We start from the raw sequence: 25,246 nt of genomic DNA on the forward strand, positions 1-25,246 counted from the left end.
GGCCTTTCTTGCAGATGGGCATCGCATTGGCCAGCCTCCAGTCGCCTGGGTCCTCCCCTGTTAACCAGGACTGCTGATAAATGATGGGCAGTGGCTTGGCAAGCTCCTTCGCCAGCTCCCTCAGTACTCTCGGGTGGATCCCATCAGGCCCCATAGACTTGTGGGTGTCCAGGTGGCTTAACAGGTCCTTAACTGTTTCCTCCTTGATTATGGGGAGTTTATTATGCTCTCCATCCCCATCTTCCAGCTCAGGGGGCTGAATACCCTGCGGATACCTGGACTGGCTCTTAAAGACTGAGGCAAAGAAGGCATCAAGTACCTCATCCTTGGTGACAATGTTCCCCCCATACCCAGTAAGGGATGGAGATTCTCCTTGCCTCTCCTTTTTTTGTTAATATATTTGTAGGAGCATTTTTTGTTATCCTTTACGACCATGGCCAGGTTGACTTCTAGCTGGGCTTTTGCCTTTCTAATTTTGTCTCTGCTTCACCTAACAAGATCCTTGTACTCTTCGTGAGTTGCCTGCCCCTTCTTCCAGAGGTGATAAACTCTCTTTTTTCCCCTGAGTCCCAGCAAAAGCTCCCTGTTCAGCCAGGCTGGTCATCTTCCCCACCAGCTCATCTTACAGCATATGGGGACTGCCTGCTCTTGCACCTTTAAGATTTCCTTCTTGAAGACTGACCAGCCTTCCTGGACCTTTTTGCTCTTCAGGATTGTCTCCCAAGGGACTCTCTCAACCAATGTCCTGAACAGGCTGAAGTCTGCCCACCGGAAGTCCATGGTAGCAGTTTTGCTGTCCCCCCTCCTTACTTCACTCAGAATTGAGAAATCTATTATTTCATGGTCACTAAGCCCAAGACGGCCTACAATCATCACATCTCCCACCAGTCCTTCTCTGTTTGTAAACAGCAGGTCAAGCAAGGCACCTCCCCTGGTGGGCTCACTCACCAGCTGTGTCAGGAAGTTATCTTCCACACACTCCAGGAACCTCCTAGACTGTTTCCTCTCTGCCGTGTTATACTTCCAGCAGATGTCCGGTAAATTAAAGTCCCCTACAAGAACAAGGGCTAGCGATTGCGAGACTTCTGCCAGTCACTTATAGAATGTTTCATCTGCCTCTTCATCCTGGTTGGGTGGTCTGTAACAGACTCCCAGCAGTATACCTGCCTCGTTGGTCTTCCCCCTCATCCTTACCCATAAGCACTCGACCTTGTCATCACAATGGTTGATTTCTATACAATCAAAACATTCCCTAACATACAGAGCCACCCCATCATCTCTCCTTCCTTGCCTATCCCTTCTGAAGAGCTTATAGCCATCCATTGCAGCACTCCATTGCAGTCATGAGAGTCATCCCACCATGTTTCTGTGATGGCAACTTAGTCATAGCTGTCCCGCTGCACAGTGGCTTCCAGCTCCTCCTGTTTGGTGCCCATGCTGCGTGCATTGGTGTAGATGCACTTGAGCCTGGCTATCGATTTCACCCCCAACTCTGGCATGCCACCCTTAGGCTCATCTCTAGTGAGCCTGGTTTTATATTTCCTTCCCCCTTCGAATCTAGTTTAAAGCCCTCTCGATGAGGCCTGCCAGCTCATAAGCAACAATCCTTTTCTCCCTTGGAGATAGTTGCTCTCCATCTGCAGCCAGGAGGCCCGCCATGTAAACTGCCCCATGGTCAAAACACCCAAAATTCTGCTAACAGCACCAGCCCCTGAGCCATGTGTTAACCAGGTGTGCTTTCCTGTTCCTTTCAGTGTTCCTCCCTGCCACTGAAGGGATTGACAAAAACACTACCAGTGCTCCCACTCCATTGATCAGTCGCCCCAGCACTCTGAAGTCCCTTTTAATTGCTTTTGGGCTTCCTAGCGCAACTTCATCGTTGCCAACCTGTATGACCAACAGTGGGTAGTAATCAGTGGGCCAAACCAGACCAGGGAGTTTCCTGGTGACATCTCTCACCCGGGCCCCAGGGAGGCAGCAGACTTCTTTGTGGGTTGGGTCTGGTCGACATACTGGGCCCTCTGTACCCCTCAAAAGGGAGTCACCTATGACAATTACCCTCCTTTTTTCTTAAGAGAGGAGGTCTTGATGCGTGGGGCTGGCTGACTCACCCCAGGCAACATCCTGGATGGACCTTCAGGGTCCTCATGTTCCTGGCCCTTCTGACGTGCCACGCCCTGTCCGCCGCGCTGCGGGCCGCTCGCGCTCCCGGGGGCTGCTCCCGTACGCGAGGGGCTTTGGCCGCCGCCGCTCCTGTCCCCGCCCGCACGGAGGCAGAGCTGCCGCTCGCCGGGAGCGCGCGCTGCCGGCCGGGGCGGGGGGCGGGCTGGGCCCCCCTCTCCGTCCCGGCGCTGCCGCCTTCGCGGTTTTGCTGCTTCAGGAAGGGTCCCCCGGCGTGAGCCTCCACCCTGGAGCCCTTCGCCGCAGTGGCTCCGAGACTCATAGTCTCCACTCTTGGCTAAGGGTGGCATTGGGCCTTCCGTAATTTCTCTGTCTAAAAGGTTACTGAGTAACAGTCCTCCACCTTCTGTAGCCAAACTTAACCCCCTGACCTTGCCTGTCAAAACTGATAGACATTTTCCTGTGATAAGACTCTATTTTAATGCATCTTCATTTTCAAGTGAGAAGTACCTCAAGCCAGAAACTTCCCAAAGAACTCGTTTCCTCAACTACTTGATTAATATTTACAAGAGGTATTTTCATGCTGAGTCTCTCCCTCCCAACGGCCTACTGACAAGAGCAGTCACTAAACATAAACTGCTGCTAAATGTCAAAAGTAAATCAGTTTTTTTCTAGATACTGTGTTTACTCTCAAGCTAATTGCATATTTTTTCCAAAATATGAAGGAAAACCTTAAATTTTTGTGTCCAAATTATATATTAACTTAAAAATGAGAAATAAGTACCTGTACAACTTTCTGAGACTGTACGTCAACAATAAGAACTCTGTCAAGCGTGGGCTGAGTTACATAAATGAACTTGTCTTTAACATTAACAGCAGCTGCCCATACACACCGCTGAACGGGTTCTCCATCTGCTTTGGGACAAACTTCATCCTATAATTCAATAAAAACAGGAAAGTATAGGAATCAAAAGAGTCAACAGTGCAATAGAAAGACAAATTATACTCTTTTTCTTCTTTCTTAACTGTAAAATAAAATACCAGAAAATTTAGGGAAGGAAAAAGGACAGGTGACAGGAGGACATAGACTAATGTCAGCCAAACTGCATGTTGTAAGCACCATACAACTCACAAGCACTTTGGTGTAAACCATACACCAGCTTTTTTGGAGGTTTTCTAGACGTCCAGGCAGCTAGCAGCGTTGTTCTGAGAAAGAAACCCATTTGAAACAATAATATGCGTAGAAAGAAAGTGAGCAAAAGCCAGGAGACCTTAAAAACAGAAAAACGAATTAGACGCCCAGTGTCTCATCACTGTCCAGTAGCTAGCAGCTCCCCCGCCCGCACCATCGCAGTGTCGTGCAAAGGCAGGCAGTCATCGACGTGGCTTACACTCACACCTGAGAACGCAGCAATAAGGCAGGTAAATGCTAAATGGGGCAGCTAAGAATGTAAAAATGCAGAGGAAGAGGAGGAGGTGTGGTGCAAGTTGTCACATGGTACAGAGGTAAAGCAGCAATAGTTAAGAGGGATCTGCTTTTTTAGTTACGTGGAATACTGACATGTTGCTTCAAAGGGCAAGAAGCTTGGCTGCTTTTGCCAGAAGACGTTCTCATGACTTATCTCACTAGTGTTAAATGCAAAACAAATCAAATGGCTGCTTACTATCATTCCTTCCCCCTCTGCCCTTCCATCCCTGCAAAAGGATGAATTTGAAAAAAAAACAAAATTCCCGTTGACTTCAGTAAATCCGTGTTTCATAATACATATATTTATAAATATGCACTCTCACTCAAAATAGCGGTCTGTAGCTTACATGCTCACTATTAATATTTTTATATAAATATATTCCTACTCATCATATATTTATATTTCTATTTGCAACTATTTACTCTCAGTGAAAACTTGCTTTTATCAAAATTAAAAGTTACTTGATCAAATACATTACCATATTTTTAAATTCCCTTTATGAAATAGCATGATTTTTACTATAATGGGCATCAAATTTAGTAAAAACAAGGACTTGAAAAATATTGTGCTTGGAGAGGTAAAGCATGTTCCAAACTTTTCTGTTTTCCTGACCTATTCTTTTCCCTCTTAATTTTTCTTCCTTTCATCACAAGGGGCAATTTCACCAAATCATAAGTATTATGTCTTATTAGCACTTATCTGCTTCTTATTCCTAATTTTAGAATGCTCTGATATATCGTAACTGGTCGCTGTGGAAAAAATTATATGTCAGCAGATGATGACTTCAATGTAGGACGAACAGCAAGAGTTGATGAGATCTTAAACAAGAATTCTGTTTCTAAGCATCAAACTCCTTTTAAAAGGAAGGGGAAAAATAATGTGACAGAACAACATATCCGGCACTAAGCAATGCTTTTCAAGAAGAGGAGGATGCATTTCAACACTAATTTTTCTGCATCATCAACATTCTTTGCCTGCTGTGCCTCTACGTTTGAGAAAATATGCTCAATCTTTATACGTCAAAAAAAGAAATAAATAGATTTCCAGCTCTAACAGAGGAAGCTTCTTTACAGGAGTTCAAAAGCCACTGCTTCCCTCAATAAAGAGAAGGTCTTTCAGAAATCACATTGATAAGGAAATGTTACTAAACTCAGTAGCATGGGATGGCACGTAATCAGGAACTTCAGCAGAACTCAGAAATAAGTAAAAAGAGGAAGATTTATTCTGCACTACTAAAAAGCCATGGACTCTGAAGACAGATGTTGTTTAAAATCTGTTTATTTAGAGAATGATAAGCATGGTGAGAAATGGGACTTTCATTCTTAAACGTGGCTAAAAGCTTTTCATTGTATAAAGTGAAGTGTCAATGTAAACAAACACATCTCTAATAGGATGTGCAATCATCAGATCAATGATCTTTTGTCATTTGCTTTCTGTGCAATTGTCACTTCAATTGGGAAGTTGTTTCACTGATCTCAAGTTATTTTATTTATTCTAAATAAATTATATTATTATATAATTATATAGTTATTGCATTTATTCTAAATACTCATTGTCTTAGTACCATGTTTTATCTAAACAGATAACTACTTTTAGACTGTTGTACACAGTCCTCCTTTTTCCTCAGACAACAGCTTCTACAAATAATGCATCTGTAAAAGTTTATAACAACTCTATACTGTGTAATCCTTTTCAGTCACGTCTCTCAGGGACTGAGTTTACACCAGTTTTTGGTGCTGTGAATTCTACAAGAACATATTCTATATATTATTCAAAATTATTATTAAAAAATAACACCACTTCCTGATGAAAGAATCTAGGTTTCTCTCACACAGCATTATATAGATTAGTGTAAATTATTACGCTATACCTCCCATTGTGGGAAGTATAGCAGAATAGGAAAAACTGTAAGTTAAGCACTTATAACTATATCCAGAGTTAATCCACCTCCTTAAACATTTTCCTGAATCTGATTCTAAAATACTGACTGAAGTGTATTTCTAAATACTATTTCAATGTAAAAGCAATATAATTATAGTTTTTATATATATGTGTATATAAATGCATACACACACATATATATTTAAATTAGAAACTACAGGGCATAATTCTTATTGTCTGTATAATTCATAAAACTTGCTTCTCTTGTTCCACTTTAAATAGAGCAAGTAGAAAGCACAACACTTTCTCAGATCTAAAGTAAAAATTTAATTTGCATACACAAATGCACTTTACTGGTTCTAGAAGAACCAGTTGTCATAAATTTCTATAATCCAATGCCAACTTTCACTTTGCCCCAAAAACTGAAAAATTAAGATAAAAGCAAAAAAAGTGTTTCTCCAAAGTAATGGAGAAAATTATGCACCAAAATTCTCATATCCAAAATAGAGTCTTTTTCCCCAGCATGAATCAGTTTATGCATTTTTTTCTCTAGTTATTCAAACCCACATCTAGATACCTCAGAAATATCTTCAATCAATGGAACTGATATCTTGCTTTTGAAAAGTTAATATCTATCCGATTAGACAATTTGGATTTCTTTTACATTACAGGCAGTAATTCTGAGGCTCTATATTAATTTCCCAAGTGGTTGGGTAATTGGTTTTAATAATTCCTCCTTAAAATATAAGCATAAAATGACTATTTTATTCTTCTAATTAAAATGTGAGCAATTTACTTTTTCCTAATGTATTCTCTCTGACAGAAGCTAACATCTGATAAAACATTAATTTATTTCAGTGTTTTTTCCCCCAGATTTTTAACCAAAAAGTGACTTGCCCCATAACAAGTCAGCAGATGGAGGAAAATAAATCACTAGAGAAAGTTTTTCAATGTAGTCTGGGGCAAGAAATTATCAAGAGAAAACATGTCCTTGTAGATTTACATGTGGAATATTTATATTTACATATATGGAATCTATTCTATGCAAATTCTTAATGCAAGGGTCCTCAGTATTTTAACAAGATTTGAGTCAAGTTCTTTAAGCAGGATAATGCAATGTTTATCTATGCTATAACTGTCTAAGAGTAAGGTAACATCAACAGGTTATAACTGTGCATGTATTAAGACATGAATTTATGTATCACCTGTTCTATATTAAATTACTGTTTATTTGACATTCTGTAGTAAAAATCAGACTGTGGACCTTTTTCACATTTTTTTCAACAAAAGTTAACAATCTTGCATTTACTACAATTACTGTGCTCTAAGAATGTAAAACAAAGCAATTTCTGTGGACTAACAAGCATGTTTCAAGTTCATTTCCTGTGGAAACTTTTTTCTGTCATATAGTCACATTAATTATTTTGAAATTAAGTATTTTGCTCACATCTCCATGACATATTCAACTTAAGTGTGTGATGGCCACATTCACTGAAATATGGCCATTATACATTAGTTCTTGTAATAAAAAGGAAATCAGGATTATGTTGAAACCAAAAGGATTTTTCCATCGGTCTCAACAAAGGCATATGTTTCAACTGGTTCTTTCCCCCCGCCCCAGCCTCCTAAAATAATTATTGTAATTGGGATTCATTGGGAAGATTAGAATTTAAAGGCTTTCACAGAATCATATAATCTTTGGATTGCAAGGAACCTTTGAAAGTCATCTAGTCCAACCTCCCCCCTGCAGTGAGCAGGGACATCTGCAACTAGACCAGGTGGCTCAGAGCCCCATCCAGACTGACCTTGAATGTTGCCAGGGATGGGGCATCTACCACCTCTCTGGGCAACCTGTGCCAGTGTTTCACCACCCTCACTGTGAAAAATTTCTTCCTTATATCCAGTCTGAATCTGCCCTCCTTTAGCTTAAAACCATTACCCCTTGTCCTGTTACAACAGGCCCTGTTAATAGGTCTGTCCCCATCTTGTGTATAAGCCCCCTTTAAGTACTGGAAGGCAGCAAGAAGGTCTCCCTGGAGCCTTCTCTTCTGGCTGAACAACCCCAGCTCTCTCAGCCTGTCCTCACAGGAGAGGTGCTCCATCCCTCTGATCATTTTTGTGGCCTCCTCTGGACCCAATCCAACAGGTCCATGTCTTTCCTGTGCTAAGGGCTCCAGAGCTGGACACAGGGCTCCAGGTGGGGTCTCAGCAGAGCGGAGTAGAGGGGCAGAATCACCTCCCTTGACCTGCTGGCCAAACTACTTTGGCTGCAGCCCAGGATACAGTTGGCCTTCTGGGCTGCGACCGCACATTGGCAACTCATGTCCAGCTTTTCACCCACCAGTACCCTCAAGTCCTTCTTGGCAGGGCTGCTCTCAATCCCTTCATCCCCCAACCTGTATTGACACAGGGGTTTGCCCTGACCCAGGTGCAGGACCCTGCACTTGGCCTTGTTGAACCCCATGATATTCACACAGGCCCATTCCTCGAGCTTGTCCAGGTCCCTCTGGATGGCATCCCTCAGGCATGTCAGCGCCTTTGGAAAATATATGCAGAAGATGAACAGAGGTTGCATGTTAGTGAGGAAAATGCCCCAAACACTTCAGAATGATGAGACATTTAACAGCTGGAAGATTCTACTTGGACCATGCTTAAGAATCTTATTTGACAACGGGTTAAACAAACAGCTGTCAAAGCTGGTATAACTGAACAATAACCCACATCAGAAAACAGAAATCAGTATATTTCTGTCCTGATGCATCTAGAATTGTCACTATCAGCCTAATAAAAGTCTACTTTCATTTGATATTCATTTAGAAGATTCAAGTAATTTAGGAGATTCTGGGAAGGAGAGGAAGAAGCTCTTTATACTTTCCTGTGAACCATGATGATCCAATAACGCACTAAATCTCCTGCTTCACTTTAAACACAATGAAAGTCTAATTGATTCCCATGTTAGACATCCACTAAAGGGCTTTGCTGTGTTGACACTCAGTTGCATAAGAGGCAATTAAATATTTACATAAGGGTTCTCAAGTATATAGCTATTGAGAAATTGTATTTACCTTTAGCAAAATTAGCATACCTAAACATGTACATTCGTTCACAATACAATGCAATGCCATGTAGAAACACCTGAGTTCATTCAGGAGCTCAGCTAAATGTAATTTATTTTGTTGACAGGCAAACAGGAAACCCGGGGTGGAACACTGCAGTATCACATGTAATATCCAGACATTTTCTGTAACACTTCTAGTACCTAAACTGCGCTGCAGAATTTAGAAATGTTCCTACATTTTAGTAAATGTTTGGCAATGAAGCAGGTCTACTGGGGTTTTATTTATCACTCGAACATCTAATTCAGAAAAGTGTAAAGAAATGGGAGAGGTTTAAGCAAGCATGTATTTTCCTTAGGTATATGTTACAAGATAAGTGATGGAGCTTTTATTAGCAATAGATGCCATAGATGTGAAAGGCTATGTAAAGCCACCACAAAACATGCAGTATACCAACATCTCTGATTAGTAGAATTATGACAGAGTCAAAGAGAATCACTAACAAGCAGCTTAAGACATGAACTCTTACCAGTAAATAAACACATGCTGAACTTGATAAAAATCTGCTCCTGGGACAGAAGTGAGTAATTTTATTATTCTTATTTAGAGAAAACAGATTTTCCAAACAGGATTAAGGAAGATAGATATTCTTCAAGGGAGGAAACAGGTGTCTAAAACTTCATATTCAATTTTTAAAAAATACACTACTGTTGTCATAGTATTAGCAGTATATGTAGGGAATTCTTTTAAACTTGTGTTTCATCCTTCCTCTAGGAGGAAAGTAATCTTAAAGGGTTTTTTCAAAATTTTTTACTGAAAACTATTTTTTTTTCTTTTTTTGGAATGCAGAATGAACAATGATGTCATTATGAGTAGAAAAGCATGATATATTTTCCAAATATTTATGATTTCTCTTGTAGGAATAAAGATTTATTAACCCCCATAGGTGAAGGAAGATATTTTCAGTGTTCAGGGGAATAAGTAGAAGTATTGAATTTAATAGGCAGAATGACATGCATGTAGGTAACAAACCTTATTTTCTGGCTATATATTTACCCACAAACCAAAGATATCCAAAGGAGAACAAGTTTATATATACTTTAAAATGAAAGTTATCAAGTATATCGAGTAGCTTACTATCCTGGTCTCTCTTTTTTCCTTTTTTTTTTTCGTTGGCAGAGTATATAATTATTATGCTACTTTAAGTTTGAAAGCTACAAAAAAGAAACAAGTTTGACTTATCCATCCTGATTATTACCACATTTCAATAAAAATACACTTAAAATCTAGGCTGCACTTTAGACCAATAAAATTTTAACAGGCTTCTTATATAATCAGCTTTTGAATTAAACAGCCATAAAAAAGCTTTTTGGCTTATTTTTGGCTGTGTCAACCTAATTTCACTTAAGCAGCACAAATCAAGGTATGATTAGCTGTTCAAAGCATAATTATTCACACTAAAATAAATCTTGCTGCTGAGTACAGCAGCCTTTGACATCAATAATGATAACTGAAGAGGCAAATTCCATTGAGACAGTTCTGCTGTTATTTCAGTGTGCTTCAGGTGCTGGGGGAAAAACCCAAAGCGTACAGCTCATGGGTTATTATGTATTTCAAGGTCACTCATTCAAATCCAAATAATGAGAAAAAGTTATTAGTTTTGAAAGGTAATAGATCATATGGAACAAGTCTGAATGTAGTGACTAGTACCAAGTGTGTTTCCTGTGAGAACATGATCATGTCAGCTAGCAATATGTCTATCAGTAAAGGAAAAACAATAAAATAATAAATGGAAGCGGAGAATACACTACTGGTTTTTCCTATGCTACACATGGTAACTACTCCATAAATGCACAGGATTTGGTGAAATCAACTATAAATCTGTTAACAATAAAGTTACTGAAACTACTTATATGAGCTGTATGGTGGAGTCAAAGCATCAATCATCTCTACTAACTTCAGTGGAGCTGTAAGAGTGTTTATCCCAATAGGGATTTGCCTCATGATAGCTGACAGTTTAATATAGGCAAACATCCAGTAGAGAAAAAGAAACCTTTAAAAATAATAACTTTAGATCTTATATTTAATAGACAGAGAATCAATCCCCGATTCACAGAGATGCACTTATCTGGGGGGGAAGGGAGAAAAAACAACAACAAACAAACCAGAAATAAAGAGTAGAGAGCTGTTAAAGGGGAGGACTGGGAAAAGAGACATACAGACAAAGAAAATAAAGGTTTTGAGAAGAAGGGAATATTCAATCTAAAGGAGATTGAAAGTTTTAATTTGATCAAGGAAAATACAGGACTTTATAAGCTACTTATTAATTGAGAAAACATGTCTGAATTTGTCAAGCAGAAAACACTAAACTAGCAATAATTTTTTTTTAAAGAAAAATATAATTGAGAAAACACTACAAATGAATTTTAAAAATAACTTGCCTGAAAACCGAGGAGTTTTTCACTAGGCTTAATATGTCTCTGAAATTCACATTCCACTGGTTGTATTACTTTGATGCCATCTTCATAAAAAACATAAAACATGTTCCCAATTCCCAGACCTTAGGAACAAAAACATATTAAAATGTAAAAAAATTAAATAATGATAAAAAAAAGAAATCCCTGTCTTGAACCAAAACCTCATCAGATTTGTGGTACGGGATTAATTTGTTAATGTGTATGGTGCTAATACAGCTAATCCTATGGGACATTTTGTTGCAAAACCAAAACAAAACAGTTACATTATTCATAATTTCAGTTTACTCCATTGGCAAGACAGTGTCTTTACAAATACAGATCTAGAAAGATACAGTTTGACAGCTGCAGTAACAAAAGTGATCTTCTGAAATCATATACATTTAAATAAAATTAATATATATTCTCCATGTATTCTTATTTTTCTTTTTCTGAGGTATGGAAGAGTTAAAGTAATTTCTGTATAGCATTGAAAGTGAAGTTCTGAACCTTTTTTATAAAACCCTATTTGACATTTCTTTCAGTCAAAAAGGGAAATATTCTCTATTGTATTTTATTGGAAAGCCATCGTTGGGCAGATATGCATTCCAAGTTTAAAGGGCCACAAATATTTATAGAACTATTCAGTCCTTCCACTGCAATGTTGCTGAATGAGAGGCATGATCTAAATTTTTGTGGAGAAGGTGGGAACCAGATCTGTAGCATGAAGTCTCATATATCTGTGGTCATGCTCAATACCACAGAAAAGGACATTCTAGTTTACCATGTACCAACTAAGACAACAGTTGTTGATTTACTATGTGAATGCTACAATGGGGATGATCAGTTCATATTTGTAAAATTCTATGAAGAAAATCACAGTACTCATAAAATTACCATTATATCCAACTGACAGCTAAATTGTGGGCTACAATGATAAAAATGCACATGTATCCTATATTACTTGACATAACAATATTTGGTATAGGAACACAGGGGAATAAAACCCAAGGAAAATAAAACTGAGTTTGAAATTCTGCTTATCCTAAATTCTGAAGGAAAACCTGTGTTAATAAAGAGAGGACACATCTTAATATCAAATAAAATAATGAAAACATTAAGGGGGGGCGAGAGCATGTGTTTGTGTATAGATGTATGCATGTACACACATACATAAAAGTTCCCAGTCGCCGTTAGGAATCACGTAGGTAATACAGCTGTTTAAAAGGCAGTAATACGCATAAGGTTGTCAGGCCATGCCCAGAACAAGCAATTGCCATTACCTTTGAGAAATCTTGTGCAATCTTTTCCCACGTATGGCCAGGTTTTCCCAAAAAGAAAGAAGGGACAGTCTCCAAGCAAAGTTTTCTTCATTTTACATCAAATTTGTCTATTAATAGGTTACCAAAAAGTGGGACAGGAATTTGTCTATGCTGCATTTGGTGTAACACAGAAGCAGGCCCAGGTTCAAGGAAAACTTGCCAATCATGTGTATTCTGAGCATAGGGTGCGTTAAGGACAATATGGCCACTCTGTGGGTACCTTTGTATGCCTTTGCAGGGAAATCATACAGCCTATGTCAGATAATATGTCAAAGTCGTTCTTTAAAAAATGCCCGACATCATTGCATCCTGTAAGAACAGCTGGAATTTGTAGATAGGCCTGACTGAGGTGAGGCTGCCGCTACCAGTGAGCACAGGGTAGAGACCTATAGCTGCCTTATTGTATCTTGGTGATAAAGAAATGTGTGGAGTTGGCTGGGGACAAAACAAGGTTTTGCCTTTTCCCTGGTGTCGTTGACTAAAGTATATTATAGTTATTAGCAGGATAAGTAATACCAGAATGTGAGGAAGGAAATCAGCTGATCGCCCCAAGTGATATAGACATTTGATAACAGACTCCTAAAACTTCCTCCTCAGTTGCCAATGCTCCAAGGCAGGCTTTCCAATGTACAGATGATATTTGTGTACAGTAACCCAGCCCAAACTTTTAAGGCTTTATTTCCAATGTCTGGATAGTAATGTTCACGAAACTGTTCTTCAAAATCAGTGAAGGAGACACAGTAAGAAATGTCCTTCTTCCATTTCAATACTGAGTTAAGGAAGTCAATTTATATAAGGAACCTTTACCTGTGAATCCAATGAAATAGTCCCCCCTTAATGAAATAATCCCCCCTTCCAAGTTATTATGAACCTAAAACTCTTCCTTTGAGCATGTGTCTACAAATATTTGTACAAATATCTAATTTATACAAATATCTAATCACTTTGGCATGTGACTCACAGCTACAGGAGGTATTCCTCTGATGACATCTGACCTAATTTTGCAACCCTCCCTCCACTAAACTAAAACCAACCCAGCATATTTATAATACAGTGCCAGAAGCAACAACAATAAATGCAAATGTTTGCTTCATTTAGATTGAATCTATATTTAAAACTAACATTGATCTGAAAAAAATGGTGGTGGTTAATATATGGATATTAATTATCCATATTAATATATGGATATATTTATGCACGTGTATATACTGCACCATTATTGTAATACAAGTTAATGTACCTTCAGAATACTTTCTGATTTTCTGATACACACTCTTTTTACACTTACACAAGCAAGCAGTTATGATAAGGCTTTGTGTACCCCATATAGAAATATATGCTGCAGGCACTAAAGCCTATCTATGGTTTCACAACATTAATTGTCCCACTAATCACCCATTCCTCCCTTCCTATCCCTTAATACTTAGATAACAGAAAATGACAGAGTATGCATGGCCCAGAAAAGTTAGTGGTGATGCTTATTGGCACCTTCAGGGTATTGCTCTCTTGTAAAGGAATTCTGACGTTGCAACCACTAACAATATTTGTTAGAAACACAATGACTGGCCAATGAGAAATGCAGGATGGATCGAGAAAACCTGCTCTAGAAGATGATATTGTAACTTCACATTCTCAATGTCTACTATAAGTTGCTTTCTGTTTAGTTTCACAATAGTCACAGGGAAATTTGAATGTCTTTACCATAAGGACTCTGGTAAAATACTATTTTTAATTGGTCTTTATGTCACAGAATTTAAGTTTTCCTAAGTGCTTTCTAACCACTGAAAGCAACACAGGACTATTAACGCAATCCTATAAAAAAATCAAGGGGTTGCCAATCATGTTTTCAGTTTTATTCAAGATAACACACAAGATGAAACACAAGTGATACCTTCCCGATAAGCGTTGAGAATACCATAGATGTGAAAACTTTGGTGTTAGAATCTTGTTGCGCATCGGTTTAATTGTTAACAGTGGAATTGTATGAAACTCTGAACACGTCATTTGTACTCTGCGAGACCAATAGAGCAGAAGGATCACAGCTGAGGTCCTCTATAATCAGGGAACTGATTGTTTATATCAGCTGACCAACTGATAAAACAGTGGTATAAAAAATAAAACTAGTTCATATTTGTAAACACACTGGGAAATGCCAAAGGTTACTATGTAATTAGGCAAATGAAATATCAAAGTTTTCAATCTTTAAATAAATTTCTTAAATTAATTTCTTTAAGAAACATGCAGAAATACCATTTGCATCATGAATTCTTAGCAAAGCCTGATCCACTTATAGTACTATCAATCTTCCAATGGAAATAATTGAAATATTTCCTATTCCTGAAATACATTAATTCGTAAATAGCAACTTTAAATTAAGAACAGTATAACTAGAGAAACGAAATGAGACCTCATGACAACACTTTGAGTATGATATTTTTCTGCACTATACATTATGAGATTATTTCATACATATGAAAATTAATACTTATCTTTATCAGTAAAATGTACTTTCCATGTTTTCTGTGTTATTAACACCTGATACTGCCTGTTTTATACTTATCCTTAGTTGGTCACAAACTGCAACCCTCCATTCACCCTCCCAAAATTTATTTGCAAATCTTTCCTGAATATAAGAAAAAGATGCTTTGTCTCATTAAGCAACCACAGGTACCTCAATTTTAATGAAACTGTTTAAGATTATAATTTTGTCAAATAAGAATGATTCATACAAGAAGATCAATTCCAACAGCAGATAGGCTGGTTGGTTGGAAGATTTATCATGTCAGCAAACAACAAAAGTTAGAGGTCTACGTTTTAAATCTGAACTTCTTGTTGTATCCCTTTGAGTAACTGACTGAAATTTCTGAACAGCTTATTTCCTTCTCTCTCCCCAAAAGGAAAAGCAGTTCAAAAAGGCATGAGCATTTAAAGGATTATTTTCCACTTTATTTTTCCTTTAAATCAAACCCCTCAAATGTTGCAAGGGGGGAGGTAATTACTGTAACTGTAGAATATGAACAAAAAAGCTCCCCACACAAAAGAAACAATAAATAAACATTTCTTTGTAACACAGAGAACATGAAAAAAAGCCATCTGTATTAGTACCTTGCTCTCGCCACAATATGTTTGCAACTGCAGCATGTAAGAGAGAGAAAGAACAGAAAATACAAATGAACAAGAAAAAAACCAGGACATGATATATCAATTCTGAAGTAATTTTAATCTCTGATTCACTAAAATAATATTTTAAACTCTGATTCACTAAAATACATTTACAGGTAAGTTAATAGAAACTGAATTAACAATAACATTAAATAAAGTTCTCTGTCACATGACAAAATTGTGTTCAGCCATCATAGTTATTTGGGTTAGGGTAAACCCATCACCCCCCATTACACCCTGTCCCCTCAAGTTAACTACACTGGCCTTTAACAATAGTGTGTTTGTAATACATTACAAAAAGCAAGTGGAGTTTGCATACACATAAATTATGCATATTAATTACAGGTGATGTAATTTTCATAATCTCCTTTAAGTACTTCGAAGAGATTTATTTCAGGACATAATTATGAGAGAAACACGCAAAACCAGAATGCATATAAGACATTGTTCTGTATTGCTGTAACACAGCCATGCTACCAAAGCAAAGTTGTCATGCTGTATAATGTTTGCCATTATCTTTGGAACACCAAGATGGGAACTATAAGGTGGCATGGTAACCAGCTAAATGTTTAAGTCATTTTTTTCCATGAAAACATGAGTTGTAATTGGCCATCTTGTTTACAATTGGATTTCAGACCTTTGAGATCAATGAAAACTAATTATCCTAATATTGCTCTTTCTGCCTGGGGACAATAAAAAGAAATTAAATATAATTTTGAAAATTTTCAATATGTAGAGCTTAGCATGGAATGGTGTACAATAAATAGTTTGAAACACCATCACTGAAAATCAAAGTGTTTTGTAAGGTAATAATCTTAAGAAATAGAGAAAAAATTAAAGGAATGGAATACAACACAGACAACACATATATATCACACATAGACATAATGAAATTGTGATGTTCACTGAAACACAGTGTTGCAAAAGCTAAAAACATTAATGTGATTTAAAAAAAAGGTTTTGGAAAATGTAAAGGAAGACACATTATTTAAAATTTTGCTGGTACACAAAACTCCCTCAACTGCTTACTGCTCAATATTGAGAGTAGAAACAGGAACAACTATCACTCCAGAAAAGTCCCAGATACTGTGATTTCCCCAAGCATCTTTTACCGGGCACTGCTGAAGACAGGGCCAAGATGGGCTTTTTACCTTATGCAGTGCAGCATTTCCCTCGTTCTTGAGCTCTGAAAGAATATACAGAGCCCCAAATATGTATAAGGGTCCTTGGAAAAAGTGCCAATCTACTTGCTGTCAAGCTCATGACTCAGAGGCTTAGGGTAACAGAGCTACTGGGCTTTTGTTTTTTCTCTCCCTCTCCTCTACCGTTTTTTGTCTCATGATCTTTTTCCACAAATTCTCTCGACTGAGCTACCTCATTATATGACCTTATACATAGTTTAAATACTGTTATCCCTTGATAAAATGAAGTTGATGATTACTTTTTACCTTCAGTGCTTCGAAGTGTACAAATGAGAGGTCTCCATATAAGTAGAAAGCAGCAGTAATTGTTGAAGTGATACTGAATACTAGAATAAAAAAGTTGCCCTTTCCCAACACAGACCATCAGTGCAGCTTTCAAACATGCTCAGTCTGTGTTTTATTATCTTTAAACCAGCTTAATTCTCTGGATGATTGTGTGTGCATTATTTTCAAATATCATCCTTGTTTTTCCTTTAATGTTTGAACCGTTAGGATCCAACAAACTGCCAAAAGATAAGATTAATGGAGTGTGCCATCTTGTCACTTACTCAGGCTGCGCAGTAAGCCCTTACATCAAGAGGCAGAATTTCTGTTGAACTTCTGCTAAGGTCAAAATGGAGTAAACATGTTTTAAATTTATTTCTCAGTCACCTGCCTTTATACTTGCTTTTCTGATTTCATGTTACTTGCAGAAGAGACTAGCCCTTGAAAGAATTCTCGACTACATTGGCTAAGCATGCATCCTCCAGCTGTCCAGCTGCTCTGGATGAAACTTCTTGGTGACTAAATTGCTAATACCGTTATGACTTTTAGATTTATATCCAGTGCTGACAGCACAAAATGGATTTGATTTACTGTATATTTCAGTGGCAGACATGAACAGAGATCTTCTAAATAATGTTTGGCTGCTTATGTTTAAACTATTTGATTATTCCCCTAAACTAGTCCTCTAACTGTAAGTTGCGATCATGAGATGGAATATTAATTTGATGTTTTATTAACAGCTTTTATTTTTTAAATGAAGACCTAATCAGTAGATCATCAGTACTGCAACTACAGAAAGAGTGGACTGAAAGGTTTAAGAGATCTTGTTTTATTTTAGTTTAGACAAGAAGAAAAAGGTGTCAACTTGTATAAAAAGAAAATTTAAGAGGGAACTATATCCTTATGGCTTTAGAGCTACAGAAAATATTTTTTTTCACTAGGAGAGAAGGCAACTAAAGTCCCCCTAAAGATATTCCATGACCAAAAGGAGAAGAAATTGGGATAATATAGTACTGCCCTTCCCGTCAACTAAATATGGCACCTACTTTGCAAGCACTATGCAGTCAAGCCTTTCTGTATAAAAGGTGACAACTTCGAAGAGGGAATGCTAAGGCGCTGGTGTTTATACCCCTTTGTCGAAGTGTTAAATTGGTCATTTGTACTTTGACATACAGGAGGAGGAAAGAAACACCTATGCCACAGGTGGCTGGACTCTGGATGGAAATGGTAGCACTGATCACAACCTTTGGGCCTGGCAGTTCAGCCAGTTTCAATTCACCCCACTATCTGTGCATCTAGCCTGCACTTTGCCAGTTTGTCTTTGAGGGTGTCATGGGAGACAGTGTTCAAAACATTTGTAAGGACAAGACAAAAAACATCCACTCCTCCCCTCATCCACCCTGCCAGTCACCTGATTGCTGTCAGGTTGACCAGGCATTACTTCCTCTTCCTAAATCCATCCTGACTGCTCCTAAACACCTTCTTGTCCTTCATGTTTTTGGGAATGGTTTCCAGGGTTATTTGCTCCATCTCCTTCCCAGGAATCAAGGTGAGGCTGAGGGACCCATCATGTCTTGGATTCTCCTTCTTGCCTTTATTGAAGAATGACATCGGTTTTCTTCCAGCCTGCAGAAACCTCCCCTGAGCACCGTGATCCTTCAAAGATTATCGAGAGTGACCTCACAATGCCATGGGCCAGCTTGTCCAGCATTTGTGGGTGCATCCTATCCAGGCCCTTTGACCCATGAATGTCCAGTTTGTTTAAACGGTCTGTAATCTGATCTTATCCACCACAGGTAAAGCTTCCTTGCCACAGGAAGACTTCCTTCCCAGACTTTCTCACTGGTCTCAAATTCCTGGGGACAATTTTGCCAGTAAAGACTGATGTGAAGACCTTCAGTACAAGTTAGCCCCTTCCATGTTGCCAGGTCCCCTGCCCCACTCAGCAGCAGACCCATATTTTCCCTAGTCGTCTTTTTGCTGCTGATGTCTCTATAGAAGTCCATCTTTCGCCCTTCATGTCCCTCACTCAGCTCCAAGTGGGTTTTGGAATGTCTAAATTTATCCCTGCATACCCAGACAGTGGCTTTATATTGACGACAGTTCTGTGTTTGTCTGTGTCACCTTATACAGTCTTTTTTCTGTAATAAAGCAAATTAATTTCCCCAGGGCAACCTGGAGGATTTTCTTTAAAATTAGTTTTCTCTCACATTGTGAGGAAAGAACCATTTAATATATGGCACTTGATGTCCTGTAAATTTAGCCATAAAGTTCTACTTTTTATCAGTCTTTTTTCTAGGGGTGACATAGGAAAGAAAATAAAAAAGTAATTACAATTATTCAACTGTGTGGAACTACACAGTATCAAATGAAATTATTTAAGATACCAAGTAGAGAACATATTAATTTGTGTTAATGCAAAACGATATGTATGGTTCTGAGCTTTGCTCAAAAAAAAAAAAAAAAGAGGATAAAGAGAGTGCTTTAAAACCCCCACATGTATTAATTTTAAAATTAACAAATGTTTGAAGAAAAATGAGACATTATTTGAGTGCTATTTAAAATCATAAATAACAGCCCTCACCTCACCTAATATAGATCAAGAAACTTCACTTATATTCTAAATCACTGTAACTTCTATTCAAGAAAAATGTCCAGTCTTGAGATAAAGACTGCCATGCTGGAATAAGTACAACATCTGTAGGTGGAAAGTATGCTAAGGAAACTTCCTTTTTGGTTAAGCAAAAATTAGTATCTTCAGCCACACCCTATGCTCAATTCTCACACATTTACAAACTTCAAGATGTAAAAATACATAATTATTGATAGATGTCAGTAAAATTTTCTGGTTTTAAGACAGAACACCACCGCCTTCGTTTGTGCCCTATTTCCCTGATTTATAAAAAGAAGGGAATTCAGACAACATATAGTCATTAAATAATATCAAGAGATGTACTGGGAGCCATGCAGAAGACTCTGTATTCAAGGAGTTAGTGACCTTGAGCAGACTATGTCTGCTACATTGGACCTTGTACTTATGGCTTGAGAAGCCTGTATGTTAGCATAGGTAGGTGCTGCAAGGTTATATGCTGGAATGCCCATAACAGCCTGCACTGCACACTAGTGGGTGTTATGACAGAGAAAACCTTCCAGAAGATTTATGGTTTTCTTTGTTACACAAGATAAAAGCCACCACATTATGGGAGGGAGAGGGAACCTCTCTATAGAGAGAATCTGTGCAGTGTGCCATGGGAAAATCCATCTGGAGTTCATCTGAAGCCACATGAATGTGGGACGCCCAGCATCTAAGGGACGTAAAATTTACTTGATATCTATATTCCTCTTTTTATTCTATCTTATTAAAGCAGATGTTTTATTACACCATTTGTTGTTGGGCCTTTTATATTGATATCCAAAAAGAACCCTGCACTGTGCCTCTCTCCCCCACCACCCATCCAGTGCAGAACAGGGGAGAATCCATTTTTTCTTGAAAGAGGATTTATTTCTTTTATTTTTTTCCAAGCACATCTACAGCTCCACTCTTCATAGTCCTTACATAGCTTTTCTATGCTTTTGTGCTCAGACCCAGCCTTTGATTATGAGTAGCTAACATAACATCTGAAAGCGTACTCTTCAGCTTTGTTATTCATTTTCTGTCTTGGCTAAATGGTAATAGGTTGCATATTTTTCAGTAAACTCTGTCCTTAGTACTTCATGAAATTCTGCAGCAGACTGTAACAGCAGTACAGATTCTCATCCCCTTTGGGTGGAAACAGCAACTGCAAAAATCGATGGTGCTTCTGTTACTAAATGAATAAGAGGGTACTACAATGTCACTTTCCAAATAAATTCTGTATCCTACTCCTTTTTAACTCATTGGTAATAAACATCATTGCCTTCACTTTTCTGTCTCAACAGCCAATGTCAAAGCTTTCAAGTCTGTCAACTACAGTGGTCTTCCTCCCTACATTTGTTTTTTCCAAACATTTAAGGCACAACAGTTGGAAATAAAGTATATATATAAAGTAAGATTGACATTCAGTGAGTTTGGAGATTAAATGTAGCTCTTCCGCTTCCTTTTGGCAACACAATTAGATGTTCACATTATCAATAATAAGCACACAATACTATTTATATCCTGAGAAAAACAAGGTCAAGGCAATAAGATTCAGAAAAGAAACTTGTTCTTGAAGTACAATACTTAATTTTCTTCCAGAAACAGTTTTCTCTTTTCTATCACATGCTTCAGTGGTCATTATCTAAGAAAATGCAGAATAAGCTTTTAAAATCTATTAACTTAAAAAAACCCCTAAATTAAAGATTATCATTGTTCTGTACCTATTTTATATATGTTTGGTTAAATAATCTGAAATTTTCCTTTCTATTCTCCTGGCATTACATACCATGAAAACTAAATAAAATACTTTCATAAAATGTTATTTTGTTGCACAAGCACTCAAACAAAATAGATATTAATTAAAACCTTAACATCTGAAAAATGTCCTAGCTTGCTGCACTAAGAGAGAAAAAGACAGTTTAAAATGGCTTTAAGAAGAGAGGAAAACAGCAGAAAAAGATTTTTTCTGCATTATATGTTATTTCAATAAATACAGGGGGGAAATCCACTGATATCTTCATTATTATGCAAATAATGATTGTTCATGAATATAGAGCCACTGTTGTTAATTCTAGGTTTTGTCTTCTCAAAACACAAGCTTTGCATTTAAAATTCTGTAAATATTTTACCTGAATTTCTATCAGAATGTACTAGCAGATAAATAAAAGTCAACAGTTTCACATCATCTCATTGTGCTAGACTTTGCACCATCAAGTAGGAAACCACTGTTCCTTTCCAAGCCTTTATTCCCACAATAGCAAGGGGTCACAAGTAGGTGTAATAGAAAGGACAATGAGGAAGATGCAATAAGGTCGTATGGCAAGTGTGGAATTCAACATTATTTTTCAGAATTGTCCCACCATAATCTGCTGTACTTTTAATCACATAAAAAAGTAATTTCAAGATGTTTGAAGGGATGCTGTCTGCTTACTTCACTGATAGGCACCACCATTGTCAACTGTTCTGCTTAATTGTATACACATCATAAAGAGAATGTATCTGTTATCTTGCTCTGTTTTTTCATATCTCTAATGTATAAACACATGCCCTTATGTTACAGAGTAAATCCATACAATCATTACTATCTGCTTGTTGAACCACATGAGTTTTTAATTATTATTTTAATCTTAAAAATAATACTGCTAAAAAGTGAAGGTGAGGTTAAGGTGATTTACTTTTTGCTCAGCTTCTACTATCAAGCAGGATGAAAACATTTATGCACCTCTTATTCATTTTATTTTTATTTTATAAGAAACACAGATTTGTCGGGTTTATATACAAATTTAATTATATACAAGCCTTAATTTATTCATGAAGCAAACAAACACTTTTTTTTCCAAAGTGATTTATTGCTTGCTTCTACTATTTTTAAAGTAACAATGCCACTACAAAGTGTATCAAAATTCCATTTTGTTCTTATGTGACATGCACCTTAATTTTGTTTCAGGTTAAGTTAATGCAATAACCAAATATCTATTTTTATGAATATTAAACTATTGTTTATCAGTTAAAAGTGACAGTTGACACTTTTATTTTTGGTCAAATATGACCATGTTAGGTTATTGTTAATTTTTTTTCTATAAATCTTTAGAATAAATCATGCTGAAGTCCTTTCCCATAGCACAATCCAGTCTACACTAGTAAGAAGAAAAAATGGCTCATGATCCAAATTTCTACCCTATACTTGGAAGTTTGAAATAAGTCTTTGCCTCCAATGATGTCAACAAGTATAAACTTGTTTAGCTCTGCCATAAAATAAAATTCCAGCATAAATTATCTCTGAGGAAATTAGGTAAATAGGTACCATTCAGTATAAGATGTGACAGGAAGATCCTATTAAAGTTGCATAAAGCCTTTCAGAAGAGAATTTAGGTCATAAATCACAGTCAAAAGATTTTTAGTTTCATTCCAAGTTCTAGACAGTGGAGATGCCTGGTTGCTTTTGATGGCCATAAACCTGTCAAGTCAGTAGAATTCAGATCACATAATCTCTTGTTAGGTGATAGGACTATGACATTATGTAAAAAAGGCACAGTTAGAAATAGATCTGCTTGATGGCGTGGAACAGGTATATTATTTTTTAAATTTAGCCCCAAGACACAGTGCATGAGGCAGATAATTTTTATCCTACTTTGTGTGCGTAGGTGAAACAATCTGTAGGAGAAATTGCTTTGCAATATATGATGATGTCATAGCATGTGAACTAAGTAACACAAGAGTCTGTGATTGATGACCAAGAGTAAAAGCCACTGAATATTAAAATACCATCAAGTACAGACAAATTGGTCTTGAAAATGCCTTAATAGCATTACTTGATAACTTCCTATCACGACAGTTGTCTCCCCAAGGTGCACACATATGTCTCAATAAAATTTAGAGAAGTACTTAAGAAGTCATATTAATCAATGGCAAACTAAACTGCATTTTATAAAATGAAGTTTTGGAAAACATTTCTCTTAAATGAAAATATTGTAAAAAACAGAAAATAAAATAAATAACAACAAACCCACAAAACTGTTTAGCTTTAAAGGGAACAGCACATGTTTTTATGATCTATTACTTCAGTTTCATAGAATTATGCCAAGTTGAAACTGAGAAGAAATCAAGATGGAACTGATGTACCTGCCAAAGTCATCAAGAAAGAAAAAATGGAATTTTAAAGTTATTTTACTTCAAATTATTTTACTAGCAGTGAAGAAAAGAATTTTAAGTATCTGAAAATCATGCCTGAAAATATTCCTTTGCCTTTGATGTTCAATCTTTTTTTGTTTCCTGTTTTCTGTACTCAGATTTTCTTCTTTAGAGCTGTAGATTTCACAGATATACTCTATTCCATTATTTCAATTAAATATTCCCATGCTAGTATAATTTTTCCTCCCTATCTATTTTAAGCTCACAAAATGGTTTATTTCTATTCCTTAGCTATGCATTATATTCCATATTCAGCCAATGTTACTTTGACTAAAAATTGAAACTTGGACCAGTTCCATTGGTCCTAATACTACCTGAATGTAACCTAAATAAATCCCATAGATCGAAGTTGCTATTTCTTCCTCCTCTATTTGTGATTATTATTGTACTTTGCATCAACAAAAAAGGCAGCAATCTCTTGCCCACTCCACCTTTCTCATAAATGTATTGTCAAGATACACTGTCAAATTATCTTTGTTCTATATTTGAATTCTTCAGCTTCCACATGGTGTTTCAACAAGAGCAAGCTGATGATTTTGGCTTGCCTTATGGCTTCTAGGAGTTAGGTTGATCCAAAACTGTTTGTGACTATCAAAGGTAGTCATCAGCATAAATCTGCAGTGGAGCTGTCAATTTGTGTGCTCATGTTTTAAATGCTGCTAAATCCAGTAGAATGGAAGAGAAAGCTATCAGTCAATAAAAGGTTTGAGAGTTCCTTAAAATGAATCTGCACGTACTGCAAGTTAGAAAATGTAAAGCCACCTTTATCAGTTGCTGCAGAGATGTTGGAGTGCTAAAATAAAGATCCTGTTTAAAAAAAAGAGAGGAATAGCAGTCCTTAAGAAAAGGAGCAGCCTTACTTACAATTAAAATCCCATTTTTGTGCTAACAGAAGTTCCATCAGCTTGATACTTTTTTACACCAATGCAACACCAAAGGCCCTGGAAATCACCACAAATGGTTGCTAAAGGTAGAAGAAAAGCATTGTGATACCAAAGCTACTCAAGGTTAAAATTGTATTGATATGAATGAGATTTTTTCTTTTAATGTTCCATTGAGAGTATTCTTCTATAATTGTTTTTGTCCTGTATTTACACAGAAGCAGGATAATAATTCAAAACAGGGGCTGCTTAAATACTTTCTACCTTACAAAGGAACAAAAAAGAGGGTAAATTATGTGTAGTCATGACATTTAAAATAACCACGTACAAATGTAATACATAAAACTACTTGCTAAAGTTGTTTTGGATGTTTGGTCTGGTGCTATTAGTTTTAAAGAAATTTCAGAATATATCAGAAAGTTGGAGGGGTGTACCACTACATATACCTCTAGCAGCTCACCATCTGGACGCTAGTTAGACTGGGGTATATGTCCCAGACAAAAGAATAAACAACATTCGGACAGAATTCAATTCATTAAGAAATCAAAGGACTATAGGTCAGCTAATATGCTCTAATGGAAACCAGGTCTTCTTAAACAAACCTGATTGTATTCTTCGATGCAATTA

At 37.1% G+C, this 25,246-nt stretch overlaps 1 protein-coding gene across 3 annotated transcripts in view; it reads right to left on the reverse strand.

Moving 5' to 3' along the window:
- Positions 1 to 25,246, reverse strand: part of FSTL5 (follistatin like 5) — a gene marked incomplete at its 3' end in the record, with an annotated part of 297,971 nt that overhangs the window by 37,264 nt on the left and 235,461 nt on the right. For 2 of the 3 annotated variants that reach the window (XM_081999555.1, XM_081999554.1), the window contains exons 10-12: positions 15,408 to 15,434; positions 10,969 to 11,087; positions 2,906 to 3,055 (exon numbers count right to left, since the gene is read on the reverse strand). In XM_081999555.1, the coding sequence (XP_081855681.1) occupies positions 2,906 to 3,055; positions 10,969 to 11,087; positions 15,408 to 15,434 (296 nt within the window). The remainder of the gene's footprint in view (positions 1 to 2,905; positions 3,056 to 10,968; positions 11,088 to 15,407; positions 15,435 to 25,246) is intronic. The other variant, XM_081999556.1, reaches the window with a different exon arrangement.

Source organism: Phaethon aethereus (assembly GCF_964289735.1).
Source record: "Phaethon aethereus genome assembly, chromosome: 4".
NCBI classification, from domain to species: Eukaryota; Metazoa; Chordata; class Aves; order Phaethontiformes; family Phaethontidae; genus Phaethon; species Phaethon aethereus.